The following is a 16,103-nucleotide window of genomic DNA, read 5'->3' as shown; positions in this document are numbered from 1 at the left end:
ATTGACACCTAACTGCTCCCCTGCTGGCCTGATCGCCCCAAATGCCTTCCCCTGCAGGCCTGGTCCCCCACCCAATAGCCCTCCCCTACCAGCCATCTTATGATAACATGGGGGTGGCCATCTTGTGATGCGAGGGCATGAGGGTCAATTTGCATATTACCTCTTTATTATATAGGATTAGGTAGACTTGACCTTAATGAAGAATCAAATCAAATAACCAAAAAGGGCAAAGGGAAACAAGTTCTATGGGGAAAAGATCAAAAGACTAGCAAAAATTACTTATAAGAACAAAGGCCCATTCATTTAAAAGGACAAAAAGAGGTAGAATGAAAGAGGCAGAATCCAAAACTTCAGTAAAATTATGTGAAAATCATCAGCATAACTAATAGCTTTTCCATATTCTTTGCTCCCTTGATAGAAAGGTGAGGAACAAAAACTTACCAAACTCAATAAAGCAATAGGGTCTAGACACAGTGGGCACCTTCTTTCCATACTGTTCATCAAACTCTGAGTGTAAATCTTCTAGGAAGGCAAAAGCCAACTTCTTAGGGAAGTTAGCTTCACTCAAAACCAAGTAACACACTCCTTGTTCAATAATGTAGCTGGAGAGAGACAAAAAAAGAAAAAAGTTGTTTGTACAGTAACAATTTTCTGACAATTTGAAGCAGACTCGCAGTGCCATATAAGCTTTTCAAAGATATTTTAACCTAAGCCGTGGGAGGCTAACTAAATCAGAAAGCCAATTTCAAACAATAAGTCCTTGAAATCAGAAAGAAACACGTTTCCGTTATTAGAAGTATATTCCAAAAGGAGTACTTAGACATGTTTAGTATAACTGTCTATTCACTATATAATTCTTCAACTAAAATATCCTAATACCTAAGGCTTTTTCTTGATATCTTGGAGTTGTGACTCCATCCATCCTTTGATTATGTATGGTAAACTAGTATACATAGTTTTAAACTCCTTCCAGCTGTAAGAAAAGAGTGAAACTAAAAAATGTCACGGATACTTAAAAGTTGAAATTTAACGTTGTTTACAGACAATAATGACCTCAGAACTAACAATATCCCCTGGTATCAAGGTAGGAGGAGTCTGTCTCAACTGGAAACTGCCCAGTAACAGAGCTGGCTTCCTCTTGTGAGAGTGAGCTCCCCACATTCTGGAAGGGGCTATGACTGAGATGAGCTACTAAGCCCGGACAAGCAGCACAAGGAAACTGAGGCAGGTAGTTAAACAAGCAGTTTATAGCCATCTAGTAAAACGCATAATCTTATTGCCCCTAAACCAAAAACACTTAAGAGTAAATGGTTTGCACGTCTCCTCCCCAACCAGAGGTAAATAGCCTAAATCACCCTAATCGGGGAGACAGATAGAAATCCAATTAATGCCATTTGTCCCAACCGTACCCAAGGACAGATGAAGTTAAGGAAATAAATCTTTTATTTTGGCACCAGCATAAAACTGACGAATATTCTACTGAGATTCTCTCATAAACCCCCAGCCTTTAAAACATTCAAAGTCCCAGGGCATGCTCTCCCTCCCAGGAGCACCTGGGTGCCTCTCCCAGCCCTCTCTACTTCCCCGACAGGCATGTATCTCCTAAACTCTAAGGAACCCCACAAGGCTTGCAACCAGGGAGCAATAGGCAGCAACGCCCTGACTCTGTCCCCCTTTTCTCTGACTTATTAGTGAGCCAAAGCAGCCCAGCCTAGGCTCACTTCCCCACCTAGTCCCTCTCCTGTTGCTTCTTCTATCCTAGGCCCTTCCTTGTTTCACTGTCCCCAGCTTTAATAACTGTCCTCTGAAAATCACCTGGACTCGAGGTGTGAAATCTTTCCTGCATGAAGTCCAGAACCCACACACTACCAGCCTGCCCCTAGGCAGACCCGCTCAGGGCCAGGTCCCCTTTCTGGTAACGTGATTACATGTCTGAGATATTCTTGGAAAGAGGTTAGGCTACTCAGTGGTTTTCAAATGTATTTTGGCCATTGTAGTCTTTATTTCAGCAAAAATTACATTCAGAAGACCAACATGTATAGAAAATAAAATATGTTCTTTAGTTTAAGGAGGCATCTATGGGTCCCCCGCCCCTCCCCTGCCCTACTCCTAAGGCATCCTAGGACTCCACAGAGTAGTGTTTCTAGTCTATTATATGGTCACTCAGGCCCTTTAAAATAATGGTGATGATGGTAATAATACTGCTGTCCTATCTTTTGTTGTTTTTTTCCTAACCTATAGTAGAGATAAAGGTATTATATAACTAAGTGCTTTTAACCTTTTGATGTTAAAAATTAGATTTATAGGAAATGTTTTATATACTACACAAATTAATACCTTATGAAACTTAATGCCACTACTTTATTAACCAATAGGCCAGGGCTTTTTGTTTTGTTTTTGTATACTTATTTGCTTGTTTTTGATGAGTGGAGGTTTTTTTTTCCTTTTAAGTTAAATACACAAGGCTGCTCCCACATACCTTAGTATTCGAGTTCCTAAAATAGCAACATTATTCAGCTAATCCTTTTTTCTTTTCCTCTATTCTCTGACCCTCTCTTTTCTTTAATCCTTCCTGTTTTATCACCTTCAAACTTGACATGTATTAAACATTTAATACCAATTATTTGTATATTATTTGAAATCCAATAAAGTGCCTTTGATCCCTCTCTCAGCTGTATGCATTACCTATAATCAAGGATTGAGGTGCTCTTGAAGTGTCTTTTATAATTCTCTTTTTTCCTAAGTAGTAAGTAACACTTCTAACTATTCTCTATGTGCCAGGCAAGATATTAAGAGCTATACATGGATTCCCTTTACATGGAATAAAAACTATGATTACTTTCCCTACTTTACAGAGGAAACTGAGGCCTGGAGAAGTATGTATGAGTTGTTCAAGGTTACACTATTAGTAAACTAGTATCCTGGTGCACGGATTTGTGCACACTGAAAGGAAATTAATTAGAAGAAATATTTTTATACTGCTATTTGCCCTTGCTCTATAATAGAAGTGTCAATCAAATTCACAATCAACAATGACAGACAGAAAACACACACGTGTGATTTGCACCAGTGAGAGCTTTTATATGTACCACGCATGCAAGAGTCACCTTAGCCTTTTATATCCTATATAATAAAAGGCTAATATGCAAATTGTCCCCACAGGCAGGATTTCAACCAACTGGGAAATAGATATGCGCTGACCACCAGGGGGTGATGTGTAACATGGTGGCGTCGGCAATGCAGCGCTGGCAGTGGGCAGCAGTGGAGGTGCTGCTGGCCCCGATGAGCCCCGACAAGAGTGGGACTGCGGTGGGATGGTAGAGCAGGTGAGTGGGCCGCACCAGGCCAAGGTGGGTGCAAGTGGGGACCCCGATTGTCCCGCCGGTCGCCCCACAGATTGGCCCTGATCACCGGCCAGGTCTAGGGACCCTACCCGTGCATGAATTTTGTGCATCAGGCTACTAGTATATAGATAAACTTGCTTAATTAGACCTGCTTTCTGATTTAGCTAAACTTTTCCCAGGCCAGTGAAGCACCCCAACTTCTCTTTCAGATAATTGTCAGCAACACAGCAGTAAATATCAACACAAAGCAGATAATATTGTAGATCATGCAGGGAGAACAAAGGGTAAAATATTTAACTGCAGCAGTGTTTGACTATATTCTGAGCAGTGAGAAAACCTGAAGTCATTTTCACGTTCCACCATTTCTTACTTCTTTTCAGTCAGGTCAAGTTTCTAAACTTTCTAAATCTCTGTTGTCTTGCTAATGAAAAGAAAATAGGATTCTACTGAGTCTCCTATGTACCTACTGCAGAACTTCTGTGAGGATCAAATGAGATGAGGCATTAGAAAATGCTTCACAAACATTTGGTTGAATTGTAAAATGTTTCCACCTGGCTATAAAGCAAGTTGTGTTCCTGGGCTGGAGAAACTGCAAGGAGGCTAGTCACTAGGGAGAGGAGGCCGGGCGTTGCTATGTGACGTCATTACCCAGCGCCCACAGCCACCGTTTCTGGGCTGGGTTGGGCTGTGGGCTGCATTTTGTGCCATGGGGTCTTGGCAGCGTTGGCTGCAATTTGGTGGGGTGTTGCTCCAGGGTGGTGGTGGGGCCTGTGTCCCACTTGGACAAAGCCGAGTATTCGTTTGTTGGTGCCAGGTCCATGGTGCCATTTATTTTTAAATGACCAGTGAGCGTCATGGCAGCTCCTGCATTGAGCGTCTGCCCCCTAGTGGTCAGTGTGCATCATAGCTAACAGTCATGGGGAAGGATGGACACTCAGCCTTTTATATATATACAGATGTTTGAGCAGGGTACTAACCTGAATGTGTCTGGTTCTATGAAGCTCCTAAAGCAAAAGCGATCTATTATTGCATGCCAGGTATAGCATTCACTAGACACAAGTTGAATAAACAAACCAAGATTTCAGTTTTGCAGAATTATAGAAGTGGCTTCATGAAGAGAATACACTTTTAAAGTTATCTTACTTTTAAAAAATTATTCTCATCACATGTTACTTACATTTACTGTATTTCATACTTAAATGATCACAAAGAAATCAGGATTATACTCACTGAAAACTCATGGTGTCAGCTTCCAAAGTACATCTGGTAGGGGATTGCTCGTTCAATTTTCGAAAGAGTTGCTTAGCCTGACTCTGGTACTTTTGAAGGTCCCGAAATGCCTGAAAGAAGACACCTTCATTTAAGAATTTTCCAGCCCTGGCCAGTATGCTCAGTGGTTAGAGTATTGTTATCAGTCTGGATCTGAGGTTGAGTATTGAGAAAGAACAAAGTGAAATCTTAAAATTCTATATAGTAAAATGCTGAGCTAAGAGTAAAAACAAGGATGCAATAAAATTTATTTCAATGGCAGATAAGCAATGTACAAGTAAGTATAGCTATATTTAAAATGGTGAATTGAAAATGCAAATCAAAACCACAATGAGATACCACCTGACACCTGCCAGAATGGCTAATATCAAAAAGACAAGAAATAACAAGTGTTGGTAAGAATATTGAGAAAAGGGAACCCTCATTCACTGTGGGAATGTAAATATATGTGCAACATTGTTTAATGATAATATATAATGCTGCAGCCACTATGAAAACAGTATGGAGGTTCCTCAAAAAATTAAAAATAGAACTGTCATATGATGCAGCAATCCCACTTCTGGGTACTTATTCAAAGAAAATGAACACAGTAATTTGAAAAGATATATGCACCCCTAATATTCATTGCAGCATTATTTACAATAGCCGAGATATGAAACAACCTAAGTGTCCATCAATGGATGAAAGGATAAAGAAGATGTGGTATACATACACAGGATACTATTCAGCCATTAAGAAAATGGAACCTTACCATTTGTGACATCATGGATGGACCTTGAGGGCCATTACATTAAGTGAGTCAGAGAAAGAAATACTGTATGACCTCACTTATATGTGAAATCTAAAAAACAAAACAAACAAAACAAAACAAAAAACCAAAATCACAGATGCAGAGAACAGATTGTTGGTTGCCAGGGGGAAGAGGGAGTAGTGAGTCAAAACGGATGAAAGGGAGTAAAAGTTACAAACTTCCAGTTATAAAATAAATAAGTCATGGGGATCTAACATACAATATGACGACTAATATTAGTAACATTGTGTTGCATATTTGAAAGTTTCTGAGAGTAAATTTTAAATGTCCACATTACAAGAAAAAAAGAGTAACTCTGTATGGTGATGGATGGTAGCTAGATTTATTGTGGTGACCATTTCACAGTGTATACAAATATCAAATCATTAGGTTGTATACCTGGAACTAATATGTTACAGGTCAAGTATACCTCAATTAAAAAATAAAATAAATGAGAATAAAATGGTAAACTGAACAATTAAATATGAATAAGAAAGTAAACAAGTGAACCTGGGAGTTAGGCAGAGACCACTAGAACTATCAATTTGTATATTTATCTTGTTCAGCACTGTCTTTATGGCAATGATTTGTTATAGTGCTGTTCACTTGAGAAATATTTCTATATCAACACATATAAATGTATATATATGCATGTACATGTGTGTATATGTATGTATATATAGTTTTATATATTAACACTTTGAAATAATTAACATTATATACTATCATTAAACAATATTGGGTGTGTGTGTGTGAGTGTGTGTATAGGGTGTCCAAAAAAATGTATACACACACTGTGAATAATTATAAAGGCAGTGTTTATTAAAATACACTTCATTTTCAAAACTGAGCTATCAGCTGTTCAGGTGTGTACACATTTTTTGGGACACTTTGTATATATATAAAAAAAATTTTCATGACTGGTCAGCCAGTAAAGGAGACTGAACACTATCACTTGCTTTGAACTAGTGCACAATACCCTACGTTCCTAGGTTTGAGTGGTATTTGCCAATCTGTTTGCTTCCCCATGCCCTCATGTAGCATTCAGAAGAGTTCTGACCCCACAACAATAGATAAAAAGAATGCAAGTAAAGTTGGAAACGCTACTAAACTGCCAAGAAATAATATCAACGTAGATTAATCCTTTTCAACCTTAGCTTTACAATAAAATCACCTGGAGATCTTTAAAAAAATACTCATACACAATCTCCACCCCGAAACGAATTAAATCAGCATCTTGCACACAGAGCTCATACACTGCTATTTTTAAAGATACCCACAACCACAGATGTTAAGTTTTTTGACAGTAAAGGCAGGTGAGCACCTTAAAGTTTATTTTATATCTGACAAGTCAAACTTGCTCAAGGGCTTGGGGTCAGGAAGAAAAGGGCCTAGCATTTGAGCCCAAGCAGTCTAGCTCTGAGTTCCTCTCGTAAGCATGCTATACCGCCTCTTCAGTTAAAACTGCTGCAGCAATAGCAGATACACCATCCAGGTGACGTTTTACCATTAATATTAAGTCAAATTCATAGAAAGTGTTCAAGATACTATGGGGCAGCTTAAATCTAGGTCTCACAACATAAGCACTACTTATGTTAAAGATAAACCCTGTTTGCTTTCAAGATTAAAGTCTACCTAAAAATAATTAGATTAGATATCTTAATTCTGTTTCCTACTTTATCTAAAATGGACTTGAACCTTTAATACACTGTAAGAAAGGTATCTGTTAGTAATCCAATAATAGAGGATGTGAACGTCTGAAAAATTCTGAAACTAATCTGAGTTCACCCAGTAGCATATTTAGGATGTGGTTCTGTATATAATATAAAAAGTACAGGGTAGTAATTGGCCAAACAACTGCAATAATTTTCATTGGTGTCACTAGGACTGCTGAACAACTAGTTGTATCAAATGCCATCTTTTGCCTTTGCAGAATGTTTAGGTAAATGCTTATCATTTTTAAATTCCTGATGAGCTCAACTGGTCAAAGGCCGGAAGCACCAAAACCAACCGTTTTCCTCTTAATTACAGTAAGGTGATTAATCAAAACTCATCAACTCTAAACAGACTGCTTTCTTTGGAGCTATCTGTTGCCTACAAGGTTAGCTCTTCAAGTCCACAGAGCTGGGGCAAAATGAAAGAGAAGCGAGTATGCTTCATTTTGAGGTAGAACAGAAAGGTAGGTGAAAACTGCAAACACCTGAAAAGGAGCAACAGCGAATGGAAGAAAGAAAAAATAGATTATCAGTTAGGGACTCTAGGACTGAAAAGAAAAGTTCATCTCTCCATTGCCCTAGACTCGTGGTTGAGAAACGGCAGCTCGAGAGCCACATGCGGCTCTTTGGCCCCTTGAGTGTAGCTCTTCCACAAAATACCACGTGCAGGCATGCACATACAGTGTGATTGAAACTTCGTGGCCCATTAGCAGAAGTCGGTATTTTGTGGAAGAGCCACACTCAAGGGGCCAAAGAACCGCATGTGGCTCGCGAGCCACGGTTTGCCAGCCATGGCCCTAGACCTATGCTTCTAGTTAAGCACAGAGGAAACAATGCATAAGACAATCTGATATTTTTTTATTTTACTCTCTAATGTATTATGTGAATTCAACTGCAGTCATAATGCAACTTGTACAGGGACTAGCACCTAGTAACTACTTAAAATGTTCTATTTTATCAGTGTAAATACTTGGAAAGGTACACTGAATTATTTGACCTGGACAATTAAGATACTTACTATAAAAGTATTTGGTAGAGATATCCATTTCTTAAAAAATTATTCCTGGACTCCTAAGATGTAAATACATTATTAAAAAGTCATAGCACAAGGTTGTAAATATAGTGTAGTGGGTAGATACTAAGGCTGTAGTCTGGAGTCAGATATTGATTAAAAGCCAGGGTTCCAAAGCAGGGTTGATTTTGCCCCAACCGCCACCCCCCACCCCAGGACATCTGGCAATGTCTGCAAACATTCTCGGTTGTCACAACTGGAGGGAGGGCGGAGGCAGTGCTACTGGCATCCAAGGTATAGAGACCACGGATGCTGCTAGACATCCCACAATGCACAGGACAGTTTCCCGCAACAAAGAATTCTCCATCCCAAAATGTCAACAGTGCTAAAGTTACGAAACCCAGATAAAAAATTGCATTGTGCCCAGCCAGAATGGCCCAGTTGGTTGAGCACTGTCCTGTGCACTGCAGGGTTGCCGGTTCAATTCCCAGTCAGAGCACATACCTGAGTGTGGTTCTATCCCTAGTCAGGAAATGTACAGAAGGCAACCAATCCATGTTTCTTTCTCTCTCTCTCTCTCTCTCTCTCTCTCTCTCTCTCTCTCTCTCTCTCTCCCCCCACCCCCCCTCTCTATAAGCATGTCCTTGGGTGAGGATTAAAAAAAAGAAAATATTTTGTTGTGCTACTTATAAGCTATGTGACTTTACTCAAGTGACCCATCCTAAATTTCAGAGCATCCTTATCTAGAAATGGGGATAATAACTGTATCTATTGCTGTTAAAATTGCATGATATCCTGCACTTAACAGGCTTAGCACAGTGCATAGAATGTAGTCAGCATTCTATAAATATTCTGTATACTATTGTAATGGTAAAAATTAGTCTACAATTGATATTTTTGCAGGTAATAAAAGTTTAATGCTTTATCATTCAAAGTCAACATTTCTAAAGGAAAGCACCATGGGATTACAATCACAAAAAATATTGTGATTGTCAATTGAACAAAGCAACCCATTTTGGTAGATGGATACCTAATCTGTAATTAAATTAAGAAACACACAATAATATGTCAATTTTTCTTTCTTTTTTTTTTTAAATATATTTTATTGATTTTTTACAGAGAGGAAGGGAGAGAGATAGAGAGTTAGAAACACTGATGACAGAGAAACATCGATCAGCTGCCTCCTGCACATCTCCCACTGGGGATGTGCCCGCAACCCAGGTACATGCCCTTGACCGGAATCGAACCTGGGACCCTTCAGTCTGCAAGCCGACGCTCTATCCACTGAGCCAAACCGGTTTCGGCCAATTTTTCAATAAAGTATCAAGGTAGAGAGTCGGAGCCTACTAATATTAATTTAAATTCAAATCCATTTTGTATTCTTTGCTCACATTGAAATTCAATGCAATAGCTGGAAAGCTGACCAGATTTCCCCCACTTGGGGAACACCATTTCTCAGTCAAACGACACATCCTTTAAAGAGTATTTTGCCACACCATCCCACTCTTCCAAATCATGCTCCATTTAAAACTTCCACTCCTTCTGCAGAGTGTTCCTAGAAAATCTTAACAAATTGGAAAAGAGAAAAATATTTCACAATTTAAAATTCAGAGCATGCTCCATTTTTCTCACATTTTATATCAATGTTTAAACTTGTCTTGTTGAATGAACAGCAAACATTTCACTTGGCATGACCTGCAACTTCAAAATCTGTATCACTGCTCCTCTAAAAGTGGAAGGAAACACATTTCTGCATCAAACCTACAAATGCATACAACCAAAGAGAAGCCTCCCTTATTACCAGACGCTGCTGTCAGTTTAAATGTCATTTCTTCTGGGAAGAGTTTCCTGATCTCCCCGACTCAACGTAGAGACCATACCTTTTCCATGTTTCAACCAAACCTTCGTCCTCGTCCACAGCAGTTACACTCGGTTATAATTGTTAGTTGTCTGGCTTTTCCGCCAAACTCTAAGTCCCAGGAAAGTGGGGACTGTGTGCACTAATCCCCTGCATTAGCACCAGGCTTGGCACATTGGGTGTGCCTCATAATTTATTTTTCACAAATATATGAACAAAAAGCCCAAGAAAAGATACGTGCAAACATTTTTTTCCCCCCCTACAACTCGTCTTATTTTGAAAAGCCTTGAAGTTTTCGTCCAAAAGCTACTTAGGTTGTATGAGAACGTAGGTTGAAATTGGTTACTTTAAACACGTTATAACCAGTTCATTCTCAGCCTCCCTTCTTCGGAGACCTCCCAACCTTGCTCTAGAAACTTGCTTCACACCAAAAACTTTCCCTTGTGCGTCCAAGGCACAAAGGAGCTCCTTTTCAAGATGTCTGGGTGGTGGTGGTTGTTTTTTTCAATCAATCCAATACCTTTTTGAGCACCTAGGAGCATAAAGCTGCTGTTGTAAAAGCGATCACAAACACAGAGATGGCTAAGATCTGCCATTTGCCTGCTAGGAAACTCTACAAAAAGGCAAAGAAAAATAGTAAGGTGACGGCAGAAAGCGCAACAGGAAGATAACACAGGGGCTATACCTCCAACAGTAAGAATCCATAGAAGGAGGCGGGGATTGGGCATAACCTTGGAAGAAGGCGCCGAACTGAACTTCAGACAGGTGCCTCCATGTGGCAATACCACCTCACCCGCTTTCAAAAGATATCGGCGAGCGAGGGCAAGGATCAGGTGCTGGAGCTGAAGAATCCGGGGGCTGGATTAACCCGGGGCCTGTCGGTCAACCTCAGCAGCAGCCAAAACTTAGACGTCCTGGATTTTAACCAAGTCCCTCAAGAATGGCAGAACACGGGGGGACCCCCATCAGCGGAACCTCTCTCTCCCTTCTCCAGGGCGTTCTGTCTGCTCGTTGCAAGAGAAACAGGTAACCCCAAAATCCACCTCCGCCTTCAGAGCAGATTTCCTCTAACAGGTCGTCTCTCCAAAGCCAGAAGGTAAAAAAAAAACAACACTTCAGAGAGGGCCGGAGTGTCCGGGAAGTCGCAGGGGTCTCCCGCGTCCTAAGAAGAAACCAAGTGCTGAGAGCACAGCCCACCCCCGGCAGGGACTTGGGGTCGCGGGGAGCCGGTAGCTCACCTGTTCGTCCTCCTGTATCGAGGCGGCCAGCGGGAGCCCGTCCGCCACTCGGGCGATCATCGTGAGCAACAACATCTTCGCAGGTTACAGGAACCCCACACTGGGCCGCCCGGCCGTCGGCGTCCTCTGGGTTTCCTCCGCCGCTCCCACAGTTAGGTCTCTCCCTCAGTTCCCGGAGACCCAGCTGCTGGCGTCTCCGCTTCCTGCTGAGGTGGCCGGAACCAAGCTTCAGAGCTTCCACTACCGGTCCCCAGAATAGGCTTCCCACTGAGAAACACAACCCTCGCAACACAGTTCCGCCGCCTCTCCTTCCACCTTCAGACACTTCCAACGCCCCACTCACTTTTCTGGATTTCGAGCTTCCAATAAGCCTTGAGGGCGTGGCACACAAACTGAAACAGAAAGTTCTAGTTCTTGATACTTTATATTTGGGGAGAGGGCTGGAAAGGAGGGTGGGAGTTAATGAGTACTTAGATGGAGGGTGTGTAAAATAAAATCAGGCTACCTATTTTCATATTTAATTTTTCTATTTTTTATATTATATGTCCTATACATAGTATTTTATATGTTAGTATATTTTTAGGCAGAGATTTTGGGTTTTTTTGTTTTGGTTTGGTTTTGTTGTGTGTTTTTTTGTTTTGTTTTTTTGCTTGTTTGTTTATGCTCTACCACCAGATCTCTGAACACTTTCTGGAAAGAAAATAAAAAAGAAGAAGAAGAAGAAGACGATATTGTATGTGTCTTAATAAGTGACCAAGTACAGGACCTCAGAAATCACCTAGTCCTAGATCAATCACTCTTCCAAAAGCTGGGAGATCTGCTACATCTATCATGATAGGTAACAGGGTAGTCTTGCTAGAACCTCCAGTAACTAGGTATTCACTCCCTGCAGAAGAGGCCTCTAGAAATTCCATTTATGTTACCATCTCTCTTTTCTTAGGTGTCCCCATCTCTAAAATGGGTATATTGTCTGCCTCTCAGGATTTTTGTGAACATTAAATGAAAAAATGTAGGTACACAGGCTTTGTAAACTATGAACTTTTTTAAATTTATTATTTAAAAATAAGTACTTCTGTATTTATTATATTAATAACAACTCTTTATTAAACACTTGCAGTTGGTGTTAAGTGCTTTATGGATACTAGTTATTTAACTAAACAACCCAGGAAGGTTGTTTCATGTTAGGTTCCCACTTTGTAGTTGGAGAAAAAGCACTAGAGAGTTATTTTTCCAAGGTGACACAGGTGGCAGCGATAGGAACAGGATTGGAACAGAGGTTGAACTTCAAAGCCTATTCTTGTAATCCTGATGCAACCCTGTCTTAACATTTAACCATAAGAAAAGAGCTCATGTTTTTGTTACCTTTTCTACAACTCTACAGCTATTAGGGAAAAACTAATATTATTTCTTGAGAGGATTTGGGGAGGAAGACCCAATAAGATCTAATGATTAACTCCAGATAAAAGATAAAAGACTGGAATACAGGAAAGACAACAAGACCAAAAGGGTTATTAACAGACAGTGAGAAAGTAAAATAAAAGGCAATCCTTGTGTGTATGAGAGCTTAAGTTGGTAAAATCATAATATCTTATATTTAGAATAGCTCATAGATAAAAGCTGACCTAACTTCCCATCCTCCAACTCAATAAGTACAGCCTCCTACCACAGTTTCAAATGATAGTCATTCAGCCTCTTCAAGAACAATTCCAGTAATGAGGAGTTATTAATACAAATATTTTAACAATACAAATACATTAATATAAATAGTTTAAGGGTACTGCTATGAGGATCAGAGAAGTAGAGAGAGAATACAGCAGGCATGCACAAGGAGCAGATTTGGAGCAAGTCCCAGCTTCTTTCCAGTTCCTGGCTCTGGTCTCTTCCCAAGGCCCATAAACATTCCTGCACACAGATTCTATGAGCCACCATTATTTCTGTACAATTACTCCCCCCTCCCCCCCACACACACACAGATTTTTGCCTAGTTTCTCTTACTTACAACCACAAAAATTAACTAATAGAGGAATGCAGTGTCAACCTGAAGCAACACTTTCTTGAAACAAAAACATTCATATTTTCACCTCTTGCTTTTTCCCTCTGAGACACACCATTCTGACACTGTTTATACACACTGAAATTATCCCTCCAAGGAGTGGGCAGTGGTCTTCTTAGGTCACAGAGCAGCCATAGGAGAAGGCCAGAACTGTACCTGTGTGAAACTGCCCCACACTTAGAGCTCAGGAACTCTGAAGTCTTCACTGCTTTTGCTTTTGGCTTAATGAGCATCATCTCATTCACACCCAGGAGTTACCTTTGAGCTCCTGCCCTTTGGTCCTTTGGGCGATACAAGACTAGGTAATAATGGCAAACACTGTGATCAAAATCTGGAAGGTTCTCAACTCTTTCACACTGAATGAAAAAAAGGGTAGTAACAAACATTGTCCAGAGCTTTAGAGTTCATAAAGCTTACGTATATCCTTTTCCTGAAACCTGAGAACACTGTGAAATGGGTCAAATACAAGAATCATGGAGCTTGTAAACTTTGTACTAAAACAAAAAAAAGGAAGAAATGGAAAACAGAAGCCTTGAATATCAGAGCTGCAAGTAAAGTCTTAAAACTTATCAAAGAAACCAAGTAAAGCACATATCTAACTCAATTTAAATTAAGCTGCTAAAACAGGATGACACTTTCTATTAAATGAGTCAGAAGGTTGCAGAGATTTTACACGTGAGATCAAAGGAAGCAATAAGCTTGTGACCATTTATTCTTAAACAATTCTTGACTACCTAATTATATGCCAGACACTGAGCTAGGTTTTGAACATGAATAACAGTCCTGTGGCCTTATTAACCCCCAGACCAAACACTGTCGCTTAAGAGAAAAAAATTGTAAGTAAATAGTCGCTCCTATTCCATTTACATTATTGCATGACTACAGGCCTGATGCATGAAATTCATGCAAGGGGCTCTGCCCTTGCAGCCCCGGCTTCGTCCAGAAGATCATCTGCATGGTAGTCCGGACCATTGTTCCACCGTTTGGTCTAATTAGCATATTAGCTTTTTATTATATAGGATAGGATTGCTTAAATGGGGGGGGGGGGAGGGATTTTTCAGCAGGAGGAGATGCTCTTGGCAGATAAAAAATACATAACCCCTGTATCTGGACTGATAGCCAGCCATATGCACTATACTAGCAAACCGGTTATTAAGAAATTGAACTGGGGAAGGGAAAAAAAAAAATTGAACTGCTTTCTCACACCTTACACCAAACAGCTGTTGCCCTTAAAACCCCTCCTCAGCCTCCACCTTAGGTTCTGCCTTCACAGTTCACCCAGATTACGTTCTGATTAGTTGGTTTCTATGCCAGTCAGCGTCAAAAGCTCCGCCTCCTAGGCAGCCATTGGCTCCTCTGGAAAATCCAGAACGGCCCCTCCTTCACGTTGGCACCAGCCCTTCAGTGGGCTACACTGACTTCTCTGAGAAGAGGCACCTCAGGTCTGTGCTGTTGGCAATTTTGAATTCTCATCCCTGACCTAACCTTCTTACAGTGCGAGCTCTGTGAAGGCAAGCATTTGTCTTGTTCATTCTTAGTTCACTCATAACTTTATCTGTGTCTATGCACACAGGCTGTCCTTTTGAAGTGAAAAGTATACATTTGGGGAGGAAGGAGGAGAAAAGTAAAAAGTGCATATTGTAAGTAATGTGAAAGCCCCTATTTATAAGAATTACTGTTTTAAATAGCCTGCTTCGAATATCGAGCCTGCCTTCCAGAAGCTACCTTATGAAACCGCGTCTTTTATCGTGTCTGTTTGGTCTCCCTACTTCATTGGAAAGCCAGGCCCAGCTTGGAGTTTGGGGTAGTAGCGGTGTGGTGGGGAGGTGAGGTGTTGAGAAGGAGAGCTGGGGTAGTTTTGATAGCATCTAAATATGTTACTGAGATTAAAAATAATTTTTAACAGATTTCTTTCAGCCCCTAAATCCATTCAGAGAAGAAAAAGTAGTCATTTGTTATTCCCCAGAGTCTAGTATCCTGAACCTGTAACATAGCAAATGCTCAATGAATGTTTATTGAATAAATGACTGAATGAATGACATGCTCATGGATTGAGATAATACTTCATTGGTTGTATACTGTACTAAGACATACCCATAATCATTTCCTTCATCGATTGGAAGAATCAACATAGTTAAAGTGGCCATATTACCCAAAAGCATTATACAGATTTAATGCAATAAAAATCCCAATATCATTTTTTAGAGAAATAGGACAAAAAAATCATCAGATTTGTATGGAACCACGAAAGACCCTGATTAGCCAAAGCAATCCTGAGAGAGAGAGAAAAATAGAACAAAGCCAGAGGTATCACACAACCTGACTTCTAATTATACTACAGAGCAATGGCAATCAAAACAGCATGGTATTGGCAGAAACACACACACACAGAGACCAAAGACACAGAATTGAGAGCCCAGATATAAAACCACACCTACATGGGTAGATACTTTTTGACAAATGAGCCAGAAACACAATGGAGTAAAGAAAGCTTCTTCAGCCAGAACCGGTTTGGCTCAGTGGATAGAGCGTCGGCCTGCAGACTCAAGGTTCCCGGGTTCGATTCCGGGCAAGGGCATGTACCTTGGTTGCAGGCACATCCCCAGTGGGGAGTGTGCAGGAGGCAGCTGATCGATGTTTCTCTCTCATCGATGTTTCTAACTCTCTATCCCTCTCCCTTCCCCTCTGTAAAAAATAATAAAATATATTTTTTAAAAAATGAAACTAGATTGCAGTTTAACCTCATGTACAAAAGTTAATTCAAAATAGATCTAAGACCTAAATATAAGATCTGGAACAATAAATTACATAGAAGAACACGTAG

At 40.3% G+C, this 16,103-nt stretch overlaps 1 protein-coding gene across 3 annotated transcripts in view; it reads right to left on the bottom strand.

Moving 5' to 3' along the window:
- The window catches only part of SEC22B (SEC22 homolog B, vesicle trafficking protein), a 47,416-nt gene extending 35,971 nt beyond the window's left edge, over positions 1–11,445 (bottom strand). For 2 of the 3 annotated variants that reach the window (XM_081112151.1, XM_081112152.1), the window contains exons 1-3: positions 11,227–11,436; positions 4,575–4,684; positions 442–602 (exon numbers count right to left, since the gene is read on the bottom strand). In XM_081112151.1, the coding sequence (XP_080968277.1) occupies positions 442–602; positions 4,575–4,684; positions 11,227–11,301 (346 nt within the window). In that variant the 5' untranslated portion in view covers positions 11,302–11,436. Of the gene's footprint in view, positions 1–441; positions 603–4,574; positions 4,685–11,226 lie in introns of all 3 variants that reach the window. The other variant, XM_081112150.1, reaches the window with a different exon arrangement.
- Positions 11,446–16,103: the final 4,658 nt, after the last annotated feature.

This window comes from Myotis nattereri (genome assembly GCF_964212035.1).
Source record: "Myotis nattereri genome assembly, chromosome: 18".
NCBI classification, from domain to species: Eukaryota; Metazoa; Chordata; class Mammalia; order Chiroptera; family Vespertilionidae; genus Myotis; species Myotis nattereri.
The sequence above is the reverse complement of the archived record's forward strand: the minus strand, read 5'-3'. Positions and strand labels throughout refer to the sequence as shown.